The 27,708-nt window shown below is 42.0% G+C and overlaps 3 protein-coding genes across 6 annotated transcripts; all 3 read right to left on the minus strand.

Annotated features, from left to right (window-relative positions):
• Positions 1-4: 4 nt before the first annotated feature.
• Positions 5-5,357, minus strand: LOC148414359 (3-keto-steroid reductase/17-beta-hydroxysteroid dehydrogenase 7-like). 2 transcript variants are annotated; one of them, XM_088429461.1, is made up of 9 exons: positions 5,219-5,357; positions 3,899-4,102; positions 3,728-3,820; positions 3,518-3,632; positions 2,505-2,699; positions 2,322-2,426; positions 2,189-2,245; positions 2,007-2,105; positions 5-1,171 (listed from the first exon to the last, which is right to left on the minus strand). In XM_088429461.1, the coding sequence occupies exons 1-9, from the start codon at positions 5,251-5,253 to the stop codon at positions 1,034-1,036; spliced, it is 1,041 nt and encodes a 346-aa protein (XP_088285587.1). In that variant the 5' UTR covers positions 5,254-5,357; the 3' UTR covers positions 5-1,033. The 2 variants fall into 2 exon arrangements, with proteins under 2 accessions (XP_088285587.1, XP_088285586.1); XM_088429460.1 differs by having other exon boundaries at positions 2,322-2,699.
• A 446-nt stretch (positions 5,358-5,803) lies between these two features.
• Positions 5,804-14,118, minus strand: LOC148414360 (discoidin domain-containing receptor 2-like). Its single transcript, XM_088429445.1, is given in 15 exon segments — positions 5,804-6,606; positions 6,731-6,880; positions 7,111-7,345; positions 7,416-7,634; positions 7,805-7,935; positions 8,210-8,725; positions 8,808-8,944; positions 9,605-9,683; positions 9,685-9,975; positions 10,063-10,246; positions 10,510-10,612; positions 10,680-10,827; positions 11,846-12,083; positions 13,125-13,227; positions 14,043-14,118. Coding segments are annotated over 15 exon segments (2,745 nt in total). The 3' UTR covers positions 5,804-6,471.
• A 3,164-nt stretch (positions 14,119-17,282) lies between these two features.
• nos1apb (nitric oxide synthase 1 (neuronal) adaptor protein b) lies at positions 17,283-27,537 on the minus strand. 3 transcript variants are annotated; one of them, XM_088430292.1, is made up of 10 exons: positions 27,068-27,537; positions 26,044-26,115; positions 23,424-23,513; positions 23,290-23,348; positions 22,922-23,030; positions 21,778-21,910; positions 20,877-20,995; positions 20,500-20,661; positions 19,951-20,119; positions 17,283-19,765 (listed from the first exon to the last, which is right to left on the minus strand). In XM_088430292.1, the coding sequence occupies exons 1-10, from the start codon at positions 27,170-27,172 to the stop codon at positions 19,233-19,235; spliced, it is 1,551 nt and encodes a 516-aa protein (XP_088286418.1). In that variant the 5' UTR covers positions 27,173-27,537; the 3' UTR covers positions 17,283-19,232. The 3 variants fall into 3 exon arrangements, with proteins under 3 accessions (XP_088286418.1, XP_088286419.1, XP_088286417.1); XM_088430293.1 differs by having other exon boundaries at positions 20,898-20,998; XM_088430291.1 differs by having other exon boundaries at positions 20,877-20,998; positions 27,068-27,536.
• Between the last annotated feature and the right edge of the window lie 171 nt (positions 27,538-27,708).

Consider the following 27,708-nt stretch of genomic DNA (forward strand, 5'->3'; position numbering starts at 1 on the left):
GGAATTCACACTTTTTATTCTTTTTTATTATTATCAACATCATATCTTCTATCTTGCTATTCAATAAGTGCCAAAAGAAAGCCTGCTATTATTTTCGTTTATTTTTTTCACAATTGAACATTTTTTTTCCCCACACCGAAAATCCCAATGCTTTGCCAACAGGAAATTAAAAAATGTTCTAATTCTTGTTCTTAAAATATTTTTGCATTCTCAACTGAGTCTCATCTTTCCAATGTCAACACATGTAAACAATTTCCGCCTTTGAATTGTTTTTTTCCCCCTCCACATTGTACCCAACATTAAAATGGTCTCTTTATTTCTATTACAATTGCCCCCCCCAATCAAGATATTCCATATTGTTTGAACTCTTTCCACATGATTCCACAGTCCAATATTATTCCATATAATTCAAAATAATTATAGTTTTCCACAGTCCAATATTATTCCATATAATTCAAAATAATTATATTATACAGTTTTCCAAAGCATTCATCATGCTTCCATATTTTTTCATCCATAAATGAGAATTCACATGCAACTTCGACTATGGATTTTTTTTCCTTTGCCTTACGAACATTTTTGTTTTTACTGAGCTCTTACGAAGATTATGAGAATCAGAATACTTTCTGCTTGAATCACAAAATCACATCACACCCGCTCGGGGTTCAGCTTGCGAAAGGTCACATGACCAAACTCAGAAAACGGTCAACATTTCATGTTTTGTGTTAAAACTGTGGCAAAATCTCTCATATTTTCTTTGTTTTCCGGGGTACATTCATAAGTATGATGTCACTCAAAATAAACAAAAAGTAAATCCCAACCCCCACAGCCATAAATACGTTTCACATGATATTTACGTCATAGAACACGTCCAAACAGGAAATTGAACAGACTTCCATTTAAGCGTTGTTCAAGGCTGGAAAATGATTGAAGTAAAAAAAAAATAAAAATAAAAATCTGGCTAGTGATTGAGGATAAACTCTCATCACATGAAAAAACCTAATAAAACGAATGAAATGCACGGCAGGGATTTTCAGTGAACCTTTCCATGATATCCATCTATGCCGTTATGCTGCACTTGTTTTTGGTCAGCCAGTCTCCTCCTGATGTCTTTTTCAAGTTGAAGAAGTTTCTCATAGAGCACCTCGCACATACTTTCGTCAATATCCATCTGACACAACACAAACAAAGGGGTGAGAAAATAGCATTAGGAAGACAAAAATAGTTCTTCTTTTACAATGAGATGCTCAGATTATATTTTTTGAATATAATAGTTGGCTTAACCTTTTTTTGGTTACTATTGACAAGTTCCTCAAAGTACACAGTAACCCCATTGAACTAATGAAATATTTGAACTGTGAAATATTTTTGCAGCCATATAGCTTCAGTGCAAAGCATTTTTGTTGGGAGGAGGGAAAAAAAGGACTTAAAATAGTGTTGCGACAATGTTTATTTGATTAAACTATGCAACTTCATCTGTATAGCGGTTTCAGTTGAACTATTTGGAAATTAAAAAATAATACATTAAACACCATCATCTACAAAAAAAAATGTGAAGTGGCCTCTTTGGCAAATCAAACTTAATTTTAAATAAAATTTTCAAGTGATTGACAGGTGGCGTATGACAGTTTGGATCTGATATAGCGGAGATTTGATTTTTAGGATAATGAAATTGAACATCCTACCGAATATAATATGTAAAATTTCTTTGACAAATTTACAGTATATTTTTCGGAAATAGTTACATCTTTTTTAATGGATTTTTTTTTAAACAGATTCGACTTTTTTAATGTATTTGGGATTGGATGTCTGGACTCCAAAAAATGATGTCTGTGATGGACTGTGACACTCATTTAATCTCACATTTGAAAAAATATTACTGTAAACTGAACTCTTGAGACGTATTATTCCGTCTTTGGGATTGAATGAGTTCATGCATTTGCAAGATACACCGTTTTAATATTAATCGCAAACATTAACGTGAGTGAAATCTGCGAGGTACTTACTTGCCGTGGTTCCGTGTAGTTTGCACCGAGTCCTGATGTTAAGCTGTGATATTTTGCCCTTGGGTCCAGAGATTCCGGTGTTTGAAGGAAAAGCCAATGCTGCGGAAGTCCAGATAATTTCACATTTAAATAGCGTCCGTTTCGGCATTCGTTTTGCTGGGTTATTTGACGGATTGCCATACCAAAGACCCCGCTCCATTATGTGGCGTGAGCGTGAAAGTATTAGTGAAGATCCGGATCTGCTCGATACAGAAAACACCAATGACGTTTCAGGGGAAAAAAAAAAATAAAAATAAAAAGTCACAAGGCACTCACTAGCCACATGATGGGCATGATGAAAGTCCAGAAAAATGAGGGCAGGATACCATAAGTGAGATTGGTCATCACCAGTCCCGGGCATATGACAGAGGAGAAAAGCCCCTGGTGAAAAAAAACACAAAAAAAAAAAGGTTGAGATGCGAAAAGGCTCCCCCAAAAGAAAGCAAAGTTTTGACAAACCCGGCTGTTCCCGTGTCTGTTGAGGGCCACGCTGAGCATGTCGGAGGCATACTTGGAGGAACTGTAGGGCTCCATGCCGTTTTTGTGCTGGATATCCTCAATGCTGAAGGCGGTGCGGCGAGCGTTACTCGAAGAGGTCCACACCACACGCGACGTGTGACCCGCCTCGCATAACAGAGGCTCCAGCTCCCGGACCTTGAACACGCCATGTACGCATTATTGAAGTGTTCCCCTCGGGAAATTTGGTTGTGTGTCCTGACATTTTTCTAGGGGTGCAGTTAAGGATTATTTGAACTCATTTACTGCCGTTGACGGCTATAGACGTCAAAGAATCATTTTCACGGACTGTGCTAATAATCTATAAATCTCTCAATTATTTTATCTAATCGTGGATTAATCTGTTTCAAAAAGCAAGTTTTGGTCTGGAACTTTCAAGAACCGTTAACTACCGTTAATTGGTAATTTACATAATTTACAGGTAATTACTTTTTTTTTTTTTAGTTTTTTTTATAGGTTAATCTAAAACTGAATATATATATATATATATATATATATATATATATATATATATATATATGATTTTTATAATAAAAATATACACAGAAAATGCAGAAAAACAAATATATAGAATATATATATTTAGTGATATATTAAAAATAAATATATAATTTATTTATTATTTATATAATGTATTATTTTTAAAATATATTTAATACAGTATATATATTTTTTATAAGATATTAAAAAAAAAAAAGGTGATGTGAAATGCAGTATACAGCAAGTGACAAAATGGCCTCTATCGCTGATGGATAAAAACATGTGGATTTTACTCCCTAACTCAAATCCCACATGTGCAATAATAATAATAAGGAACAGTATATTTAGATTAGTGGAGCACATACAGCAAATGATGACAAACTTTTTGCTTTTTGCTCCTCTTTGCTACCTTTATGCTCTTCGAGTAGTTAATAAAGCGCAATATGAAATATTCCTTTGTTTGGTTGTATGAGTACCAGGAGGAAATGTCCAAACAGGTTTGTGGCGAAAACTTCCTGCAGCCCGTCAGAGTTGACGCGGTCCTGTTGTGTTAAAAGTCCCTCTGCTGTCGCAAACATGTTGACGACGTTTCTGTTGAGGGAATGATGCGCATTAAATCAGCGTACACACTGTCCAAAGTGGCCCTTTAGCCTTGACAAATAAAATTCGTCAAGAACTGCACTTACTTTGAGAACAAACCTTTGAAAAAAGCCTTGATATCCACCTGTGGATTGGGCATTATTCCTGCATTTAAATACAAAAAATCTATTCTTTTATACCTGCGGGGGAAAAAAAAATCTAAAATGAATACATGGAGTGCGTGAGAGGTCCACTATTTGACGATGTAATGTACGGACCTGGTTTTGATTTCTCGGGCGGCAGCGAGCACCGACTGCACGGAACCCACATCGAGCTGCACTAGGTCCACACGGGCCTCGGCGTGAGACGCCGCCAGGGCGGAGCGGGCGGCCTCGGCCCGCTGCGTGTTTCTGCACGCCAGGCACAAACGCAGCTGGACGTGCTCGGTGAGAAGCCTTTGACATAAGGCCAGACCGATACCGCTGCGACAACAAGACACAGAGCAAAAAGACATACAAAGAATTACAAATATTGTTGTTGATGGAGTTGGGCGCTGATTTTGGTACCGGCCTGTTAAGTTCATGAAACAAATATTAGAATTTGGATTAAAGGTCGACCAGTGTTTTTATTTGCATTTAACTGTCCGTGGATTTTTCACTCGCTTGGCCTTATTATCACTCAACTTGGGCTGATTTGGAAAGTCATAACATTGTCAAATATAAATATATATTTACTTTCAACCCCCTCAAAATGTTCAGTGGCATCAGCCCTATCCAAAAATGCGACAATAGCAAAAGTAGCTACACTGTATATTTATATATTAATGAAATTGAAATGGGAAATTTTATTACGTCACAATTTGAGTACCATGACTTTTGAAGGTTTTGCATTGTGGAATCCAGGCTAAGCCAATCATCGAAGTCATTGAAAGGCTTGCAAAATGTCATAAGTTGGCTGCTAGCGCCACACGGTGGTTTTGGGGTGTCAACACAAAAATGTCTAGTTTGCCCCGTTTGAGAGTTGCTTTTCAAAGGATTCATGCAAAAATCGTGGGAAATGCATGATAAAACATGGAGTTTTCAATGGCAGTAAATGAGCCAGACATAGGCTACATTTGACATTTGTACCTCTCAGAATTTAGAAGGGACAGCTCACATATTGATAATATGACATTTGCAGTTTGGTTGTATGATCTTCATAAGCTGAGCTGTGATTGGTCATTCCCTGAACTCTAAACAATTGTGATATCATTCTCCCATGTGGCAAAAATGAGGAATGGATAGAACAGGTGAATTTTCTGTTTTATTTTTTATTCCACAAAAGCAATACCATTCAAAATTCAGTGCCTGGACTGGCGGAGGTGCATAGAACACATTAGAGCAACTTCTAGAAGTCATAATCCCTGCAACTTTGTGACGCGTTTTGCATTGTTTTAAATCACAATATTTTCTTATCGCGAACTCTTTATAAATCGAAGCAAACTAAATGTTTACGTTTTTCGACGAGCCTTACGAGCTTTGTTGACTACATCTTCTAATGTTTGGTATTGATCACAGTCGCCTGCCTTAGATATGGAAACGTGCACACGATTATCTTACCTGTTCGCACCAGTTACAATGACAACTTTCTCCATGTTGGACTGGTGATTATTTCCGTATTTACAGGTTATTACTAATGAATAAAATACAACACATGACGCTTTAAAAAGACGGACAGGTCCTGTGGTCCCATGGTCCGATCACGATGTAAACAAACGAACCAATCCACGAGCACGGGGCGGACCATGGTGTGAACGGTTGGCCAATCAGTTTTGAGCTACGGCGAGCGACGAGTTTCAAAAGAAACATGTTTGCGCAACTGACAGGGAAAACGGAAATACTGTTTTGTTTTTTCTTTCAGGGCTGCACATTTTAGTAAACTTTATTCAGCTATCATAAAAGGTAGCTTTGGCTCTATTATATATCAGTTGAAACCCATTAAAAAGACATGATTTTAAATCACTCGATCAAGTCATAACAATTTGGAAAAAAAATAAAAATGTACTTTTTGTGCCAGGCCCCGTTTATTTATTTATTTTTTTTGTAGAAGAAACAATTTTATGTGCTTAAAGCCTAGACATGTTTGATTTCTTGTTGCACTCCAATGGAGCAAATTATTGGTGCATTCAAATCATGGTCATTGGGTCGCTTTGCAGCAAATCATTTTATTAATAAATATAAACAAGGTGATTTTCAAGGCATTACAGATTGTATTCAATATATTGACAACATGAAAAAGCCCAAAAACTTTCTTTTTTGAACAAGCAGTATTTATATTCTAACCCTGAATGTTGATTTGTGTGTAACGTAGAAACTAAAACAATTATTTTATTGGCATTCAGCAGATTAAACAGGTCAAAATGCCCCAAAGTATCACATTATTTTCTGACTTCAATTTTTTTCCTGCAAAGTAACAAATGCTGAAACATCGTGTCCCCAACTGTGCTGAACTTTTCTTTCAAAAAACAAACAAACATCTATACATTTTATGGGCTATACAGAATATAGGATTTATGAAAATACTTAATAAAAGCTGCACAAATGTGTTTCAAGTGCCAGTAATAATAACTTTAACCTAGAAATAGAGGCCAAAAGGCCAGTAAAAAACAATAAATACATACCGACTAATTGAGTATGATAATAGAGTATAAAAATGTATATTCAGTTAGACTCTGAACATTTGTTATATACAGTCCCTTTGTCGCAAACTAGTTTAAAACAACTGGATAACATTTGCAGGGTTGATTGTTACACAACGTTGCTATGGAACAATTTTTGACTCCGCTGAACAGACAGAAATGATCTCCCTCCTGTTACGCCAAATTCTCCACCAACTGACTGTGTATATCCTGAAAGCTCGGCCGCTGTTTAGCATTTCTCCTCCAGCAACTCAGCATCAAGTCATTATACACGCCATCGGGACAACAAGCCGGCTGGGGCAGGTAGACCTGGAAATATGAAAACAAATCATCTACAAATATGTAATATTTCTGCTCAAACTTACATTGTGTGTTAGATACAGCAAGTTCAAATCACAATGATGGAAAAGATGTTGACATTTGTGAGGCTCACCTGTTTGCCCTGGTCCCTGAAGAACTCGCCTGTGTTTTCAATGACCTGCTCGTCGGAGAGATGGGCGTAAGGTTGCTTTTTACATAGAGTCAAGATCTCCCACAAAGTCACCCCGTATGCCCACACGTCACTTGCCATTGTGAATTTACCCTGGAAATCACAAACAAATCAGATGGAAGATCTACAAAAAAAAAAAAAAAAAAAAATCTGTAAAATAAAATGAGCTGTTTTGTACAAAACAGCGCCCACCAAAATTTGACCCAAAATGCTCCAGAAAATCTGGTCGAATCAGGATATCTGATCCAGCTTTTTTGGGAGTTTTTCTCCATGTCTACAGTTTTAATGACGCCCTGATACGACTGGTCGCTCAGACCACTCACCAGCAAAATGCTTTCCCAAGACATCCAGCGGATTGGCAGTACGGCTCGCCCCTGGATCCGATAGTAATCTCCGCGGTACAAGTTGCGACTCATGCCGAAATCTGCAATTTTTATGGTATACTTCTTCCCCACCAAACAGTTTCGTGTGGCCAGGTCACGATGGACAAAGTTGAGCGAGTTCAAGTACTTCATACCGGAGGCTATCTGCACGGCCATGTCTATCAGTTTGTTGTAGCTAAAGGGCAAAGGTCAGAAAGAGAAAACATTTTGATACGGAATTTAAAATGAAAGCGTAGCGAACTTACCTGACCATCCCCTTGTCTTCTTTTTCGTCCTGTCCTGCCTCACAGTCCTCATCAACCTCCTTTAGTTTGAGATCGCGGAGGAACTGATTGAGGTCTCCGTTCTCCATGTACTCGGTGATCATGCACAGAGGGTCGCTGTCCACACACACGGCCAGCAGACGGACGATGTTGGGGTCCGTCAGGCGAGACATGATCCGAATTTCCTCCAGGAAATCATTCCTAAGGTTCGGCACAGAGAAATGTATAGTGGTATCTCCACTTATGCAATTAATTTGTTCCGGAAGTAATGTCGTAATGTGAATCTTTCATAAGTAGAGCATCTTTTCGCTGGTGTCTCAAATTATTTGCCAACAATTTTGCCTTAAAATGAATCATAACTGGGCAGTTACCTCGCATTCTTGTTGGCATCTTCTCGCAGTGTTTTAACAGCTACGAGTAAGGATGCTTGCTTGGTAGTTTTTTCTCCTGATGAGACGTCATCTAAAAAGGCCTGCATGCCTTCTGCTTCGCACAAGTGCACCTAAGAAACAAAACGGAGAATAATTAACCCTAGCGCAGTATTTTGTCCTATCCTTTGATCTTTACATCAAAGATATTTCGCTTCCAAGGAAAAGCAACGAGGGAGCTGAAATTTCACCCGGATGGTGGCATGTCAAAGTCCAGCATGGTACAACCACTTTGGTTATTACCCTGCTAGGAGTGTGAGAATGATGTGGAAGAAAACAAAAAGCCAAAAACCATCAAAACACTGCACAACATTCCTAAAAGAAAAAGAGGTTCAGATCTACACATACTTCTCCAAATTGTCCCTCTCCCAGTTTCTCTTTGAATGTGAGCCTGTCCCTGGGGAACTCTCTCATGAACGGATCGACGGCAGGAAAGAGATTGAGGTTGACGGCTGTGATGGAGTGGCTGTTGTGCTCTGGCTCCTGCAGGTTGATAATGTCCGCTTCAGCATAGTGGGGGGCGCCGTCGGAAACGCCGGCCGCAACGGCTCTGTTGGAACTGCTTGGTCCTAATAACACACAGCGTAAAAGTAAAAGAACCCCGTTTGTCTCAAAAACCACAATCGCGACCGTCGCAATAAAGGACGCGACCTCACCCAGGTGCCCCGTGAAATGCGCAAACTCGGGCAACCTCCGGATGAGGCGGGAAGGCTCCTGGTAGTCCGAGCAATGGGGGAAGATTCTCTCATAGGTGGAATTGGAGGCGGAGAGAGAGGATGACATGGACGAGCGCAGGAACGAAAAGGCGCGAGTCTGAACGGCAAGACGCGCTGTCAGTTCCTCATCCAGAATTCGCCGCGAAGCCTTTATCAGTAAAAAAAAATTGTCATTTAAGGATCGGTAATGGATACTTGGAAAGACCTGCAACCAAATGATTGTTTCGCACCTTTTCAAGCATTTTTTGCCACACCTGCCGCCACAGGATGATAACGATGACCGTCAAAAGGATGGCAATAATAGCCACCAAGCAGCCAATCAGGATCCTTGTATTACTGTCATCCACTTTGTGAGTTGGATCATCTCCTTAAAACAGATGGGAAACAAGTCTTCAAATACTCATGTACAACTTATTGTTTGGATACTTGAATTATTTAGCCATTGGTACAAGAAAAAAAATAGGAAATTGAGAGATAATTTCGGATATTTTGACTGACCGTAGTCATTTATTTATTTATTTTAAATGTATTTTCCCAGTTTAATGATCAAACCAGAGCTACTCAAACCTTGACTAAATATATAATTTGCACTTGATTGCAAGAAGAAAAATGTCTTTTTAAAGTTATGAATTTTACATAAAAAAACGACAGTACAATAATACCATTTTACTGCCGAAAATGTGTAAATTAGTTATCAATTAAATATAGACTCAAAATGAAGGCCTTACTGCTGGAACTGTCTAAATAGATTGAGTATTTCTTTGTTTACTATTTGACTGTGAGGAGTCTGAAAAGTTACCAGCAGGGGTCAGTGTCTGCACATACAGAAAATAAGCTAACCCGTTTAAGCTTCTCGATGCAATTAGCTGCCCCTAGAGCACAGCTTTTGCACCAATTCTATTCGAGCAATGAATTCTAGATGCATACTGGAGCATTGGTTTCCCCGTGTTTCGTCAAAACCCCGCAAAACATCTGGCACAATCTCAGGGGCCTTCAGTTTGAAATCAGTGAGATAACCGGACCTAACCTGGCAGCGTGTTGGTTGGGTGTCCATGTTTTCGAGGAGACAAAGATGTGTTGTACACCGCAGAGCCTGTCAGTGAGAAGATAGAAATGGAGGAGACATGCATTCAAACGTGATCTGCGTAGCGCGGTACCTGACTGGAAGGCGACTTCGCTCAACAGCATCCAGAGGTCACTGAAGTGAAAACGGCATTTGATGGCCATGGCAGTGCGGTCCCCGAGGGGCACGGTGACAAAACGGGCACTTTGGCTCACGTGGTCTACGGGTGGCCTGAAGGTCACCGGGTCAGATTCCCAGTTTGAGCCCGACCGGAAATAACAGGTGGCCTGCCTGAACATCCGAATCCCTCGACTGAACATGTTATTACAGTGGACCTGTGGAGGAGAATTTAAAAAATGCGAATTTGAAGTTTATTTCTTTTTTCATCTCTCAAACTCCATTTCTACATTTTGCCTCGTTACCTTCACTGAAGTGAAGTTTCGGATGCGGTCGAACTCAAAAATCATTTCCACGTAACCTTTGGGGGAGCTCCTGTTGCTCCAGCCCACGTAATCGTAGCCGGGCCACATGCCGTAGATGTGACTGTGGAGAAAGTCGTCCATGCCCCACGTTCCGTCGGTCAGCTGGCCCAATCCCTTTGTCAATCTGGCGGCGATGCCATGAATAGATATATAAATAAACAAACATACAATATCTCAAGAACAGGAAAAGAACAGTAAACCCTTCCTTGGTCATGTGACTTGCTCGCTTCAATAGCTCTTTTTTTTAAGAGAAAATTTAAAATATTGGTCAGCACAGCATATTATAGTCAAAAATAGATGGTTGGATTGTAAACGGTATTTAAATATGATACTTCAAAGGTGCAACAAAAGTTTTTTGTCCATGCGTCGTGTGTAGAACTCCCTTACTTTTGGGCCGATGCTCCGTCGTACACAGAGTCATTGAAGTAGACATCCAGGCTTCGATAGATCATTTGGTGGCCCTGCGGGATGCTGTAAGACATCAGCCCATCTAAGAGCGAAACGGTTAGTGTAACGGCTGCAAAACTGATATTTTGATCGATGTATGAATCACCAACCCAGCCATTCGCAGCCGTAGAGCTCCACTCTCATGCACACTATCAAAGAGTGGTCGGTCACCGGCATGAAGCGCACATAGCGAGCGATAATGGGAGGCTCCAGGTCCTTCAGCACGACGTCATATGCGTTCCTGTTTCCCTCGATCATCTAATGGAGGGGAGGAACGTGAGAACGCGGGTGTAAATGAGAAGCAAACGAAAGCGAGTGCTGTACACGGCTGGAGATTCGTTCAATGACCGCTCACAAATAGGACAGCTCAGCACCCTCTAGGATGCTTGATGGTGCATTGGAGTTCGCCCAACCGGTCTACAAGTGTGGATTTGGAACAGGCGTTAGACCTTGTCCCTCGGGGAGTCCTGTGGAGGGTGCTTCGGAAGTGCGGGGTACCAAATCCCTAATACAGGCCGTTCGTTCCCTGTGCCACCGATCTTGGAGCCGAATCAGTTTCCAGTGAGGGTTAGACTTCGCCAAGGCTGCCCTTTGTCACAGAGTTTATCTATTACACCTTATGGACAGAATTTCTAGGCACAGCCGAGACGTTGAGGGGGTCCATTTTGGGGGTCTCAGCATCTTTGCTATTTGCGGATGATGTGGTGCTGCTGGTTTCTTCAGACCTTGACTTTCAACGCTCACTGGAGCGGCTGGCGGTGTCAAGTGGCTGGGATGAAGATCAACACCTCCAACTCTGAGACCATGATCCTCAGTCGGGCGGAGCGCCCTCTCTGGGTCGGGTATGAGGTCCTGGAGGAGGTCATGTAGGAGGGTAGAATTGAACAGGAGATGGAAAGGCGGATCGGTGCAGCCTCTGCTGTGATGCGGACGCTGTACCAGACGCTGTACCGATTTACCGGTCAATCTACAGTCCTGCTCCCACTTATAGTCACGAGCTGCGGGTCGTCACCGAATGAACGAGATCCCAGATATAAGACGCCGAAGTGAGTTTCCTCTGCAGGGTGTCTGGGCTCTCCCTTAGAGATAGGGTAAGAAGGTCAATTATCCAGGAGGGGCTCAGAAGGTTCCTGATAGATGCTTAGGGGAATCCTCCAGACCCCGAATGCTTTTGGTGCGAACGGAAAGGGGAACTCAAGCTACCAGGATACAGCGAAAGCTTTACAACCGTCCTATACTGTATATGCAAGATATGCAATGAGACGGACGCGCTCACCTGTCGTCCCTTTCGATCACTCCAGCCCACCCAATTGCTGCCGTCGCGGCTGTACTTGATCTTGTATCTCTGGGCAAACTCATTCCCCATGCCGTCGGCGTGGCGCCCCTGCGTGCCCACCAGTGTGATAAAATGCAGAGAGCGTAGGTCCACCTGGAGATATTCCTTAAGGCTGTCAGATTCTGACAAAACATCAGGGCACCAGGCACCGTCTCCGTCCCCGTTGTCAAAATCAAGTCTGCATAGAAAAAAGGAATTTAGAAAGATAAATAACAACAAGGTTGGATACTAATGACTTTCCTGACCACAGAGAATTTCAAAATGACTCTAAAAGCAGTTGAAAATATATTCTGATCGACTCGAATTTCGGGTTATTCATTTAACCCAAAAAGTTAGTTCAAATGAGTAAGCTCATTTTTGGAGAGTTTCACAAAATATCGGCAACTTAGTACATAGTACTTGGTAGCGTGCCGTCACATATTTTTCCCTGTAAAAAATATGCTTATCCAGGTATCTAAAATGGAGGCAAATATTGATAACTCATTAAAAAACCAAGAGGGGGTTGTACAAAACCCAACAAAATGTGCTTGTTTTTTTACACAAACACCCTCATAATTAGCTTGTTGCGTTGCGACCCCAAAATTTGGTTGTCTAAACAAAGTAGTACCCGATCTTATTTCTTTGCACTCAGTGAAATATTGTTTTCATGTGGTATCTTTATCTGATTTGTAAGTTTAAGAAGAGTACTTTAAGTGGTATGCGTGATTTATTCAGCGACTCGAGAAGATGGATTGCATAGCACAGCATAATACATGACAACATTCTTACAAAGAAAGTAGAACTTGCGGGCATTCTTGGGCCAGATCTCACTGACAGTGAATGCTCTTAACTGAAGCTACACCATCCTTCCTCGCTACAAAATGTAATATCAACAGTGGCCAGAGGCGGCGCCAAAAACAAAGATCAAGCCAGACAAAGCACAAATAAAGTATAGATCCGTAACTGTTAAAGAATAAATTCAGTCGGCTCCAAAACATTATAATTTCGGGTGCGGCCCAGTAGCAGTTGCCGACCTCTGCTCTGTAAATATTATATTTCGATTCATGTTTTCTGTCCAGCATTCCCGCACATTCCAGTGACCTGCAACCCTGTCAGTTGGTATTTGGACATGAAAGGAAGATGTGGTAACCTTGTGTTCCATATCATCTCTGCAGAGGTGAAACGAAAGAAAGGTTTCACTATTGAAAATGACCCTGAGATGAAATAAACGAGACCATACCTCCCAAATTTTGCAGCAGTCGACTCTGACCACTGACTGGAAGCGGAGATGTCTTCATCCTCAATCTGCCCCCCAGTCATACCCAGAGGATAACGACACGTTTCTGCAAAGGCACAAGGCATCCTTGATACGCCAAGGCGCTCGCATACCGTATGGATTTGTATACAGTCGGTGTATTTACAAGTCAAGTGTGGAGGTGAGTTGTGTGTGTTTTTTTTTTTTTTTTTTTTTGCCAGTCCCCTTCCTGCGGCCCTGCAAGGCCCCCGCAGCCGAACAGAGGCGTCAGTGTGTAAACGCCAGTCTCGGGAGGCTCGCTCTTCAATGTTCGCTCCTTTTTCCAGAGCTCCGCCACAACCACGTGAGACACATGTTTGACTTTCTAACGTCAGGCTTTTAACTTGAACGCCAAATCGAACAAAAGCTTAAATGTCACAGCCGCGACTTTTTGTACCCGCGCCACCTCGCCGGCAATTACGAAACGCTGTCGCTTAAGTCACTTTCCCTCCAAAATGTCTGTTATATTTGAGCGGCAGGACAAATCTGCTTTATGCTGTGAAAATATTCAAAGTGGGCTGAGTGCGTAGCTGTGTGCTGCCCACGGCTACGCCTAAAAACCGCTTGTGAAAGGTCTGCTTGTTCGGACGATATTTGCTGTCTTACGACGGGTAAACCGCACACACATGCGCGCGCCGGCCTGGATTTTTAGCCCACCCGCCTGATATTGCCTTTGCCGCCATATCTCCATTATGCAAAGGTTATTTTAAGATCATCCGGCTTGCGCATGGAACGTTAGCTAACCGAATACTTTTACAGATCGGCAACATCTGCTTCTGTTGGGATTTGACTCTTGTAAAACTCACTGAAATCACATTGCGCGCACACACACACACACACACACACACACTAGAAGAAGAATACCTGGGTTAACTTGACAACGTGCTGCAGCAGCCAGCAGGACAAAGAGAACATGACGCGCTACCTCTTTTCTGCCCATGACCTTTGTCGTTTCCCGAGCAGTTGCACACCTGCATCGACACAGAAGAATATCGAGAAAATATACGCAAACTCGAGGTGTCCTCAAACAGATGAACTGAGCTCAATTCATTACAGTTATAGTCAAAGCGTTTTAATCGCATTAATCTGATGTTAAATCTCTAGTTTGACGCTTTCTTCATGCTGATTAGATCGGCTTTTGTGCATCAAGCTTGTGCTTGAGTTGGAGGCTCATGTTGTGGGTGCGAGGGTAGTTTTGGGAGCAGAAGCAAAACGTGAAAACCGAGGCGTATTTGAGGGTTGTGAGTCCGATGACCGCTAAAATTAGATGAAAAAAATGCCGCAAATGACACTCTTTGTTAAAGGTAGAGCTATATGCATTATTTATTTAGCCTGCCACATAAATGCGAAGCATCCAGATGGCCACAGCTAACGTTAGCAACAGAGATGCTAATGCAGTAAACCATTGCCAAACTCTTTGCCAAACTAAACACGAATACACAAGTCTGCGATGGACACGAGGGATAATATTTCTATATATATATATATATATATATATATATATATATATATATATATATATGCACGAAGACACACTAGGTTCTTAGTAATCCTCTGATGTCTCCTTACAGCAGTCCTCGATGTGATGAATGCCGTTAAGATGCAAAAACTGGCCTATAGAGGAAACTAGGCTACCTAATGAAAACATAAAACATGATAATGTGTTCCAAAGTAATCGTCTGCTGATCCGGCCTTCTGTGAGTGCATTTCCTCTCGTCTTTATCTGTATTGTAGGACACAAACTTAATGCAAAGATGGTAGCCAATATCAACTTTAAATATCAACATGGATACAATGATTATAAGAACGATATACAAAATATGGATTGGACTTACTCGTGTTAGTCTTTGCTAGTCGGAAAAAAAATCCTCATCTTCCACTCAGTGAACTGCTCTGGACTTTACGGTGGAAAGAAGAGGGAGAAAGAGAGAGAGGGAGAGGAAACGGAGGCTGGTGGAAAGAAACGGAGAAAATAACACACTTTGGGGTTTTGAGGGGGAGGCCAACCTCCCAGAATTCCACCTGATTCACAAATGGTTGAAATTATGGTGTGCGCGGGCACACACGTGTGTCTGCCGTTCTTGGATGGATACTTGGACAAATGCTTTGAAAGACAGATTTTAAGGTTTCAAAAATGACTGAGATTACAATTTGCGTTCATTTCATTTGAAGATAAAAGTTGCGCCCGCGTTTCCCACCTGATTGGAAGCGTGATTTTAATAGTGACGTTAAGGGACACAGTTTGTTTTGATTGAAATTAAAGCGGCTAGTTTTCCTTCTTAACTTTATACTAGTTTATAATTTAAAAAAAGAAAACAGACAGTTGTTAGAGACTTGATAAAAATACAGTTTGACTAATTCCTAAAATAATTGCAGTCTTACTTGACAGATGAAACCACACATTTTTGCACCGGTAAAATTCATAATTATTTAACAATATGGCAAATTTGTTTTCTGTAATCTGTATTGCGTATCTGTGCTTGTCTGTATTGTGTATCTGTATTTGTCTGTATTTGGTACACGCAGCATCCATTTCAACCTGTTGTGCCTGGAAGGGGGCTCCTCCCACCTGAGGTCCCTTCTGAAGGTTTCTGATTTTCCCCAAATTGGGGTTTTGGAGTTTTTTCTTCCCTTTCTGGGAGCTTTGAGCAGGGGATGCTGTTGTGTACCTAGAACAAAAAGATGTCTCCGTACGACTTGACATGACCTCTTTTCACCCTTTGAGACTTTGGTAATTCAGGGCTAAACAAATACATTTTGATTGATTGATTGAATGATAATCAGCAACGTTTATAAATGTAACTAATACAGTTGGATACTTGCAGTCACACACAGCGCTCCAGTTCAGCCGGGGGTTTTCGAGAAATTTTCCTTTAAAGCCGCAACGGTGAGCGCATGATTTGACCCGGGGCTTTCCTTTGATCCAAAAGAGAAGAGCGACGACCCGCTCAGCTCTTGTGGCCAGAGAGAAACAGCACTGGTGTGAGGAGGTGGGCTGTTATAACATGAAATGAAAGTAGTAGTCAGCTCCTGGGGGTCCACCCACAATCGCTATCAAGTGTCAGCAGCTGCGCTACAGGGGTCTGTACGCTGAGTGTGGGCAAACGAAGTGGCGGATTTTCATATTTTCCATCCAATTTGCAGTCTTAGCTCAGTGTGACATCAGGTTCCTCAACTTTGGAGTTGTTGGCTGGCCAGGAACAAACTTGAAGAGGAACCTCTTAAACTCTCTCACAAGGAACGGCGGAAATTTTCTTGCCCGACATTTTTTAGATTTTGGAATATGTATATCATATATGGTTACTTCCGCTTCATCTACTTCATAATATGTTCAGAATGTGAGTCTATTCTTATATTAGTGCCTTGTTATCGCTAGCTTTTACTGCCTTTATTGCCTACTATCGTCTACTTTATTATTTGCTCTATTGTGTGGAATGGAAGTCTGCTGGGAAATGAACAAAGTAAGAATTTTATGACAAGAAAACTCTTGAAGCTCAAATGATTTCAGTGGCCATCTCGTGTACAAAAACAAAACTTCTTTTAGGACTGGAACTCGCTTATTTTGATGCTTTATTCATCTGTTGATTATTTTGTTGATTAATCGAAATTTAAATGGATCATCTTTTCATTTCCACGCCTTAATCTGTTTTTTAAACATCTTTTTTTTCAGATGGAACCGAACTAATTATATTCATTTACAGGTTGACCGCACTTGAGGCTAAGAGGCCGAACCTACATGATGTGAGTGAGGAATGGAAAATCAGGGAAAATGGAAAAGAAAAACAGACAGGATACACAGGAGAGGACATTTGAGGGAGAACTCAACTATGTCCACAATTTAGTCATCAAAAGCTGTCTTGCATTCATGCATGCAAAACTCAGAGTGACAGTTAGCCAGCGGTATTGCAAGGCACAGATTTGTTTTATGCGCCATTCCAAAAGTGCTCCCATAGAGCGCGGCAGAAGCCTTACCGCAATATGGTGTTAATAAATCATGCTTAGCATGGGGGCTGTAAAGACCACACAAAGTGTGATGTTGCCTTCAGCAATATTATACGAAACTAACCCCTCCCCCCCGTTCCAAAAAATAAAACAAGACAACCATTCATGTCTAGAAACTCATGTTTCATTTTCTATGCCAAAAGCAAACAGGATGTCGGTCCCCAGTTTTCTTAAATGAGAGACAAAAAAAAAAAAAAAAAAAAATCCTCGCTGGATGTGTCACACGTATTATAACCACAGTATGGTTGGTATGGCAACAAGCATGAAGCGCCGTGATGTCGCCAAGGCGGGAAGCCAACCTGTTCACAATCGGGAATATACACACATATATTACACAAGAGTCTGTGACACAATTTGCACTTTTGCAAAGCATGCTGAACGTTGAAGAAGAAGCTTTGGTTTTCATGATTATGCTTAGCAATTGCGACCTTGTTTTCAAATGAAATGTGATGAGCAAAATTAATCACTTTCTTCATCATACGCATCATTCAGGAAAAACTCAGCAATTACCCGTACTGCGGTGACCATAAAAATATAAATGCATTTCTACTGATAAAGGTTTTCCTCAAAATAAACAGCATCTTACACCAAATCAGCACGCCAGGCAGTATGAAGAATTACATACAATTAAAACGCCGTCTCATTTACAGCTTGTGCGAGTGTTGCTGTTTTTGCCCCCCCCCCCGGATGTTATATTGTTCCCAGCGTGAAACAGGCAAAATGTCAACTAAACATTCCAACATACTGGAAAATACATTCATACATACGTAAGATTCATACAGTGAATGCTAAAAATAAAGCCAAAAAAAAAAGCATATGCTTTTAGCATTTAGCTAGGCAAATTCTTGTTGGAACACGTTTGCAAATACAGTACATTCAAACACCGGTTCAAAATGTTTACCCGACGTTGGCAGGTTGATGCTTCCGTCGTACTGAACTGTCTGGCAGCAGAGAGCTAGACAACGTTTTAATATATAAGTGTAGACAATCTTCAACTTAGCTAAAAACACAAACATTTCTTTTCACATTAGCGTTTGCAGAGGTCTGGATAGTTTCATTCTTGCTACTTCTTTGACATTTCTTATTCAACATGCACGTATGACAAGTGTGATTTCAAGCCTATAACATTCACAATTTTAGACGTTTTGTTCGCGTAACATCTTTTCACTGCATCAAATGTAAAATATCAGCAATTTTCATCCGTCGTTGCAATCGTCATAGTTTCGTCAGCCCGCCACGCCCCTTTTGGCTTGCAAAGAACAAATTTGCATTCTTTCTCTGATTGGCTGTTGGCCAGTAAATGCAAGATAGAAGTTTTATAATTTGTAGTAATACTAATAATAAAGACGTTTTTTTTAGTAAACTCAAGCTAAGCAATACTTTGTTTTACTTGTAGTGTATCTGACAGATGAAACGTAGACAAATTTAGACAGATGCTAATGGAATCTTCTTTGATAGTTATAGGGCAAGGAGATGAGAACAGACATCCACCGGTTGGATGTCTAAAGCATTACAATGTCATTCAGTGGACATGATTGTTAATTGAACTCCTGTCCCCTGCATTTCTCAAATGTGGTATATTAAACACGATGGTGTAATGGACTAGGGTTAAACGCCTTTGCTGTTTTTATTTTTGTGTTACACTTATATTACTGTGTTGTGTTGCAGTGTAACTGCAGAATCGCAGACATGGTGTTAACTTGAAGAGTAAGTACTAAAATAGAAAACATACTTGGTGTGAGTGAAGACAGGAGTAGTCCAGCACCGGACAAATGATGGACCAGAAAAAAAGTCAAATGTCACCCTCTAGTGGTGGCGGAAGTTGGGCAAAAATTCAGCGACGGACTGACGATTACAATTTCGTCCGGCTTGAAAAGAAATGGCGGACCGACGACGGCGGAAAGGGGGCGGGGCTCTGACGAACGACCAGCAAAAAAACGTAAGTCGCCCACCTCTGAGAAATTCGCCCTAATCTAGCCGAGCGGTTAGACTCGGAGTGACCTATTTGAAAACGTACGCTTTTGCAATGCGGTTTACTCTGTGCCTCTACCTCTAAACGGCCATCTCGTCGCCCAAACAGTCCGACAAACTCTCCGTGTTCAACACGTGGAAGAGTCGAGCGGCGCCGTCCGACCCGACTCCCTCCCCGTGCCCCCAACTGTCCCGGTCGTCGCTCTCGTCCGTGTTGGATTCATACTCCGATCCGATTCCCGATTCCCTGAACCGGAGGAGCTCCAGCGCTCCCATCACCCGCTCGCCCATCAGCGGACTATCGTCCGGGGGCTCGTCGCCGGGCGTCGCGGCCGCCCCCGGGCTTTGCTCCTGACCGTCTGGACCTCGCGAGGAGAAGCGGAAGCACTCCAGACGTACGGCGTTGGCGCCGAGGCCCAGGGGACTGGTTTCGGCGCCCGTGGTGCTTGAAGAGCGGGACCCCGGGAGGAAAGACACCCAAGCGCTCTCGCTGGCCTGGTTCTGGGAGAGAGAGCCCAGCGGGCCCGTTGAAGGAGATGGTGTGAGGGGTTCGCTGAGCGTGCTGGCTGGGCGCGCACGAAAAGTGATCTCCAGAAGACTGTCCTGGGAGCCCACTGGGGACACAAATTGAAGGACGTTTGTGAAACAAGACCAGGAGGAAGTGGACCTCCGTAAAATAAGCAACACATATGATTGCGTCCGTACCATAAATTGATGGTGCGGTGCATTTTATAGTCGGAAATTTACAGAAGGTATTTCGATCCACTGCTACCTTGACCTATAAATCTAGTCCACTCACTTGATGTTAACTGTCCACCAGCTTTGAGCTCAAGTTCCTGGATCTGTTTGACCAGCAGGGAAATGTGCTGAAGCAAGTCAGTGTTCTGCTGCAGCAGCCTCTGGACTCTCGTTTGGGCCTCGCTTCGAGCGCAAACCTCCACAGAAAGCTGGCCCCGCAGCACGTGCACCTGAGCAGAACAAAACAAACCCAAATTAGCCGCGTAAATTTTGGGCTTTGTTTCTCGTCTGGTGGGATTAGTGTCTCATCCCATTCTTATTAGATGATAACAAAACTGAAAAAAGAAATCAAAATGAACATTCAATTCACAGTGTGGACAGGATTTTGTCCATTCCTTTGATCTTTGCATCAAAGACATCTAACATCACTGGGAAAGCGCTGAAAGAAGACACTAGGGAGCTGAAATTTCACCCAGATGGTGGCAACATGTCAAAGTTCAACACGGCACAAGCCATTAGTTATCACACTACCGAGAGCGCGCAAGGCCGACGTGCAAAAAAATGACCCAAAAAGGCTCAAATACTGCACAAGGGTTAAATGGCTGAATACCTGAGCTGATGCCGCCAGCGCCTGTTGCTCCTGCTGCTGCAATTGCTTCTGCAAGAGTTGCACCTGGTGCTCCGAAGCGCTGGGGGCCTCGGCGGCTGACTGAGCCGCACCAGAAGCTTTGGCCATCGGGGAATTCAGCAGAAGAGAGCCGCCGTTGGAGCCCTGCAGCCACAGGACATTGCATATTTTGATATTTTTTTTCAGCCGGATCTCATATTCTGCGGGCGTACCAAATAAAAAGTCTGCTGCGACTAAATTGTCTGAAAGCATCCATAAATGTCACTTGGAAGGGGGCGGGGGAAAAAACTCTGCTGGTGTTTGAATGGAATAACAAGCGAGGGGCACTAAAATGATCAAGTATAATTTACGGTCTCTACCTTCCTATTATTACCAAGGACCTGTTTGTTCCTCTCCTGGTCTGATGAAGTGTTGCACTCGATGCTCTCCTCTGTTGTGGCTTCAAGGTCGGTGTCCTCCGACAACGCAAACCTCTTGTCTGCTGCGGGGAAAACAGAAAGGGGCATTTCACGCCGTGTTTTCACCCGCTGGTGGACGGCGAGTAACTCAACCGTAGAGCCGCAAGAGCGAACGATTTAATCAATGCCTCGGTGGCGCTAACGCGCAGATGCAAGGAGGGCGGGGCAATAAATCCTTGATCTTAACATAAAAATATCAAGAAGCACATGAGATTCATTGTCTGGACCTATAAATATGTCAAATTACGTCTTTGGGGTTAAATGAGTTTATTCGATTTGAAGATTCGCTAAATTGTGAAATGGAGATTTTGCAAAAGTGGCAGAATGCTTAATTGTGCCATTTTAAAGGACAGTCAAATTTTTTTTTAGTTATTTTTTGCATTAAAAAGTTAATATTTCGCATATAATTATCTCTTTTAGTAAGAGACATTTTTAGACACTGATTTAGGCTAACACGAAAAAAAATATTACTAAAAGAGTTAATTATAGACAAATTATTAACTTTTTAATGCTAAAAATTTCTAAAAAAATCGACACGTTAAGACTTGAAAAAATATATATTAACTTAGTATTAACTTTTTAATGTTGACTCGTAAGCACTAAAAAAAAATATATATATATTATATATATATATATATATATATATATATATATATATATATATATACACATATCAAAATAAATAAATGCACTATCCCTTTAAGAATGTTATGCACAAGCTGTGAATGTTACGTTGATGTTTAACCTTTGACAACAGCGGCATTATTTCTCTGCAGCAGGAAAAGCGCAGACTGTGTGTCACCTGGCATTGTGTCAGGCTCCTCCTCCTCCTTCCCCTCCTCGTCCTCCGGGTCGTCTGTTTTCTTCTGCAAGGTCAGCTGGTGGCACACGTCAAACGCCTGACCCACCGTCCGCACAATGCGCATGGCCTGCGACTTGGGACGGGGGAAGCAGAAGAGCAAGCAGAAGAGCGAGCTAATAAAGGAACCCGAGAGCGGCGGTGGGAGAGAACGGGAGAAGCTTTGACTGCTCCTGTATTGATTCTGCTGCCACGCTGATGAATTGGTTGGCTCACACTTAAGTAATTACGTCCTTAAGTCCAGATTTTATGAAAGGACGTTAAAAAAACAAACAAACGACACACCTATTTTACATTAAAAGAGACATTGAAAAACAATTTCAGGTGTCTTAATAACCCTTGCGGCATTATGTTACAAAAAATGGACATTCCTTTGATTTTTTTATGATATCATAAAAGAATCGATGGGGAAACAAAACCCTAGGGTGCTGAGATTTCCAGCAGATGATTAAAAATGTCAAATTTCAAAATACAATGATTCTGACATTTCTTTGTGATTGCAGATGGCCGTTTAGGATTTTATGTACAAAAATAACCATTGTCCAAATTTTGGACCATATAAAACCATTATAATTACCATTTCTGATATTCCTTTTAATAGAATTCATGACATTGATTTTTCTGCAATTTTTGCAACATTCCGTTGAACAGCGATCAAACTATGTCCGCAAATTGAAAAATCTTTGTTGACTTGCGTTTTCACCCCGAGACAGTAGGTGGCGGTAAGGACCAGTTAATGATCGGTTAAGGCTTCCTTAGAAAACAAAATAAAGATATACAAAGTTTTGCAAAGGAGGAACGATAACGCAATTTAGCAAAACGTTTCTTCATGTTGCAATTAATTTAAAAACTCCCATCGTTCTCCAGACAATGTCAAGCAGAGAATAAAACACACACACACACACACACACACACAGATCTCATTTCTCTTCCAACTAAGATGATGAATATTAAGCCTCATCTTGGAGATAAATATGTACCTTTGCCTCTCTGTGTATTCATCACTATACATACGCTTGCTGGACTAGCCATGGTTTTGGTTAAAGTCCACGTGAATGGACTGGAACATGAATAGAATTCATCTTACCTTTCTCTTTGACTTGAAGACATTGCAGCGGAAGCTATTGCTTTCTCCTTCTCGCGCTATGTAACTGAAGATCTTCAGGTCTTGTGCATCGTGTGAGACATAAAAAATTCTGGTGACAGAAACAAAGAAAAACCAAGATTTTATTTATATATATATATATATATATATATATATATATATATATATACATATAATTATTTCGGCCTATGCGGCCCGGTACCGGTTGATCCGCGGACCAGTACCGGGCCACAGACCGGCGGTTGCGCACCTCCGCTCTAAACTACAGCTTACAAAGTTTAAGAAACACATGTCAGAATTAACTAAATATAATGAAAGATTTAAAACGTTTCTACAAACCCGATCCCCACCTGAATATCGGATCCTGCGTCACCAAGATCGTACTCTCGTCCCACGACCAACCTTTTCGCTGTCAGGACGAATAAAAGCGAGACTCGGCGTTAGCATTCAACGTCGCCATAAAACGTCCCTTCCCGAGACCGACCTTCTTTTTTCTTAATATCACTTTGACGAAATCCGTGGAGACAACGATGTTGACCTTCTTTTTCTTGATGTTCTTCAGTTTGAATTCGTACTGCGGAAAAACAAAAAACAGTCGTTAGCGTTTCAAGGTCGCCCAATCAAATTAGAAGAGGTTGAAAAACACGCCGGCGGAGGGAGTGATGAATACCGCGCACTCCCGCCGAGACGGCTCTCTTCACTCGGCTCCAGATGATATATTGGAAAGGAGAGACGGGATGGTCCAGATAGTGGGACGCTTTTGATGATCGTCCTCTCAGAGGAAATACAAGCTTGAGTAAACACGCCGGCCCTTTCCGTTTCCCCTTCTGGAGTCGAAGCTTTCAAATTGAGACTTCACAGCGGGCGCTCGAGACGTTTGGCGCGCTTTCATCACCCCGCATGAATAACGGCGGCGTTTTCCCGATAGACGTCCGGGCCAAGTCGCGCGTCGCGTTTGAAAATATCAGACCGCGACGCGGCGCACTCGGTCAGTCCGGGATATTCCCCCACGCCTAATATTCGAAATGCGATTCAACAGATGGCAAAAAATCGAATATTAATTGTGATGCGTTTTCGTAAAACACGGCTTATGTCGCAAAATAAAAATGGAGTTGTTTATATATTCTAATTCCACACTTTATTTAAAATGATATATACGTAATACGTGGAGGTTGACAAAGTTACAGACCTGTGTAACATCGTTAAATTCCAACCATCAGGAGGAATGATGATGTTTTCTTTTGCCAATGGCCAAATAATTGGAAAATAACATCAAATAATAAAACATCATCCATCCTGTCTATGTGTGTGTGTTCTCGAGTTTAGTTTGGAAAAGCTGCATAATCTTCGTTGTTGCTATCGTTTGCTGTGAGTGCTTTGCATTGATGAGGTAGGCTAAACCTGAGTTGCTTCTGCGGGAAACAAGCACTTTCTTACAAAGAAGGCATATCACCCTATTTTCAAGTGAAATGAACCTTAAGTTGGACCAACACCACACACACATACATGCACACCTACACACACACACACACACACAACAGGAGCCTATTAGGTTCTGCAGAAAACAATGACAGCCAATAAGCCAGTCAATTATTTTCTCTGTTCAATATCCTGTTGAAGGCTATTTCTACAGAAATATAAAAACTATATTTCTACACAATTCAGAATGAATAAGATGTAACTATGAATAAAGACGGAAATGATGGAGAACTGCAGATATTACCTGCATATTCGCTTCACTTCAAGCATTGATTGTGAGTCACTGTATTGCGATGCAGCAAAAGGGAGGCTCCTTACAATAGAGCTTTGTTTTATGAGGTTTTATGCGGTAAAATGTCATACGGCGTGTGCAGCACTTGAATGCATTCGGTGGCGTCACCGTGGATGGGAGTGCCATGAGCGGGATGGAAATGGCTTAACTTGTGCAGTATTTTGACCATTTTGGGTCATTTTCGCGCATATCGTTCTCGCAGTATTTTAATCCAAGGGGCGGCATGCTCTTGGTAGTTTAATAACCAACATATTTTCAAATACGTTTGAAGATATTTAATACATTTGAACCTACTTGTAAAAATGTTTAAACGTACATGCTAGCGTGTTTTTCTAGACGACGCGTAACCTGGAATTTCGTACGTGTTTTTAAACACACTTGGCGAGTAATGATTCCGATTCTCATCCCGAACCTAAAATGGCAAAAAACCTCGTCGGAACTGAAAGCGTACATGACTTTGGGGACATTTCGTATATCGCTGATGTTAGCGCAATCCCCGTTTTTCCAAAATTAGTTCATCGTGAACGTTACCTCTTCAAGACTTTTGAATTTCGATCGTGTTTTTAAACACATTTGGCGAGTAAGGTTTCCGATTCTCATCCCGAACCTTAAATTGCAAACAACCTCGTCGGAAATGAAAGCGTACCGTAACTTTTGGGACGTTTCGTATATCGTTGGTGTTACGTTACCTCTTCAAGACTTTTGATTGGATGATCATTTGAATATGTACTGACCAACCTTGAATTTCGGGGGAAAAATATCCAATTCACTTTACGTTTCAGTCCCATTCCAGCAGCATTTAATTTCTCGGCCACGTTTGCGCCTGAGGACAGCTGACCGAAAAAGCGACATATGAAAGGATTTGGAAAATGGAGATGAAATTTCCTCAACATATGCCAATAAGGCATCACTCCCCCAGATGTGGATTAAGTCCTCGTGGCGTGTCATCGAGGACGCGGCCGACCTCTTTGCCGCTCAATAAGTTGGGCGTGAGATTAGATCTCGCCGCTGACCAACAGACAGTAAATCCTGTCCTCCAGCGCGTCTCCCTAACACCGCAGTGAGAAGTAATTGCTCTGCAGTCGCCGGCCTGCCCTGAGCCTCGAGAGATGTTGATTTTTCAAACGGGCCGGCGTATAAACCTCGGGCATCAAGTCGGAATATGGATGTCATTTCGGAGCTCCCGAAAGATTAGAGGGTGCGTGGAGAATATGATTTGGCACAGCTGGATGAAGGGGGGGGGGGCGCAAGGTGTGACATCAAACACGGCCGTCAGCAAGCGCACACACTTGATCGATTTTCTCTGCGGGTATGAAATATTTGCCCGTCTTACTCGAATTCTTCTCATGGCGGCAACTATTTCCATGCGGCTGCCAGGGCGACCCACTTCCAAGCTGCCGATGTACTGTCAAAATACAAAGGGAAATCCATGTCAGAGAAAATCACCGCACACTTGTTACTCTACTGCAGTGCGATGGGGGGGGGGGGGGGGGGGGGGGGGGGGGCATGCAGATGACCCTGGCTTGGTTTTTTCATGTGAAGTGTAATTGCAATAAAATAAGCCTTTTCTTTCAGGCACTTTGATGCGCTTGTTCTTTTTTTTTCCTGTTTTAGACTAAGCTGTAACCAGTATAAACGCTGTAAAAAAATAATTAACAGTTGATCTATATTGCTTTGTTTGTTAATGTTAGAAAGGATACAGGTTTTGGTACAATTTTTACAGATAATATTCTGATTTATAGTCAGCTTGTCATGCACTTGGTTAATTTTTGTTTTAGATTAAGCTGTAACTTGTATAAACACTGTAAAACATACTTAATATTTGATTTATATTGCTTTTTTTTGTTAATGTTAAAAAGGATACAAGATTAGGTACACATTTTTTTTAGATAATAATCTTATGTACAGTCTGCGCCTCATGCATGTTATTTTTTTTTCAGTTTTAGACTGAGCTGTAAACTGTATGAACACTGTAAAAAATAATTAACAATTGATTTATATTGCTTTTTTTATTTTGGTAACGTTAGAAAGGATACAGGTTTAGGTATACTCATATCTATTATATATAATAATCTTATTTACAGTGAAGTGGAGGGGGGCACAAAAAGTTTTCTCTCCTGGGGGGGGTTGGCAAAATACAATTGAAAAGCACTGTTCTGGTGTCATATTGCAGCATCGCAAACTTATTGACTTCAAACAAAATTGGAGGACCGAAATGACGAGGGCAAAACGATGGCGACGCCAACAAACAAGACGCTTAATCATTCAGAAAGACAGAAAACGAAGAGTGACTATTTGTCACAAAATCGTTCCACGATGAGCAAGTAGGGGGTGTGCGGGGGGTCGTCAGTCGTTACCTTTGCTTCGAAGCAGACTCCATGCTGGAACACCTCCTCGTTATGCATAGGGATCCTCAAATCGAGGGAGTCGTCCACCAAATTATACTTGGTCACCCCTGGCATCGCTCATTTATCGAATGAACGCCCACTCGACACTTAGTTGGCCTCGCGAGCACGGATGGGCATCTTCCTCTTCACTCCCTGGAGGTCATCCGGGTCGAGATGTTACCGCTCCAGACGGATCGATGACTTGGGCTTGTGGAGCTGATCGGTGATTGATGCGCGCGAGAACCGAAGCCCCCCCACCTCTCCCCCTCCCCCTTCCCCCCCTCCGGTCCTTTCTCGGAGGCACGACGGATTTACGCTCTGCAGACGAGTCTTGTTTGCTTCCAGTTCTGCATCCGGCGTCCGCTTGTTGCAAATGCGAAACGTTGACAAAGCGGCGAGCGCTTATCAGCCTTTAAAGTGGGAGGAAGAGAAGAGGCAAGTGTCTTTTTTTTTCCTTCCCCCAGCACAGCATGAGTGGATGTTGTTTGTTTGTGTGACATCTAGTGGTAGCACCAGGAACAGACTGTACTCGTTTGATTTATTCAGTGCGCCTCAATTATATTTTGCAAAGCCCCCCCCAGGAAAGAGACACCCACCCCCACTTTCATAAA

This window comes from Hippichthys cyanospilos, chromosome 12 (genome assembly GCF_059441005.1).
Source record: "Hippichthys cyanospilos isolate Australia breed blue-spotted pipefish chromosome 12, RoL_Hcya_1.0, whole genome shotgun sequence".
Classification (NCBI taxonomy): domain Eukaryota; kingdom Metazoa; phylum Chordata; class Actinopteri; order Syngnathiformes; family Syngnathidae; genus Hippichthys; species Hippichthys cyanospilos.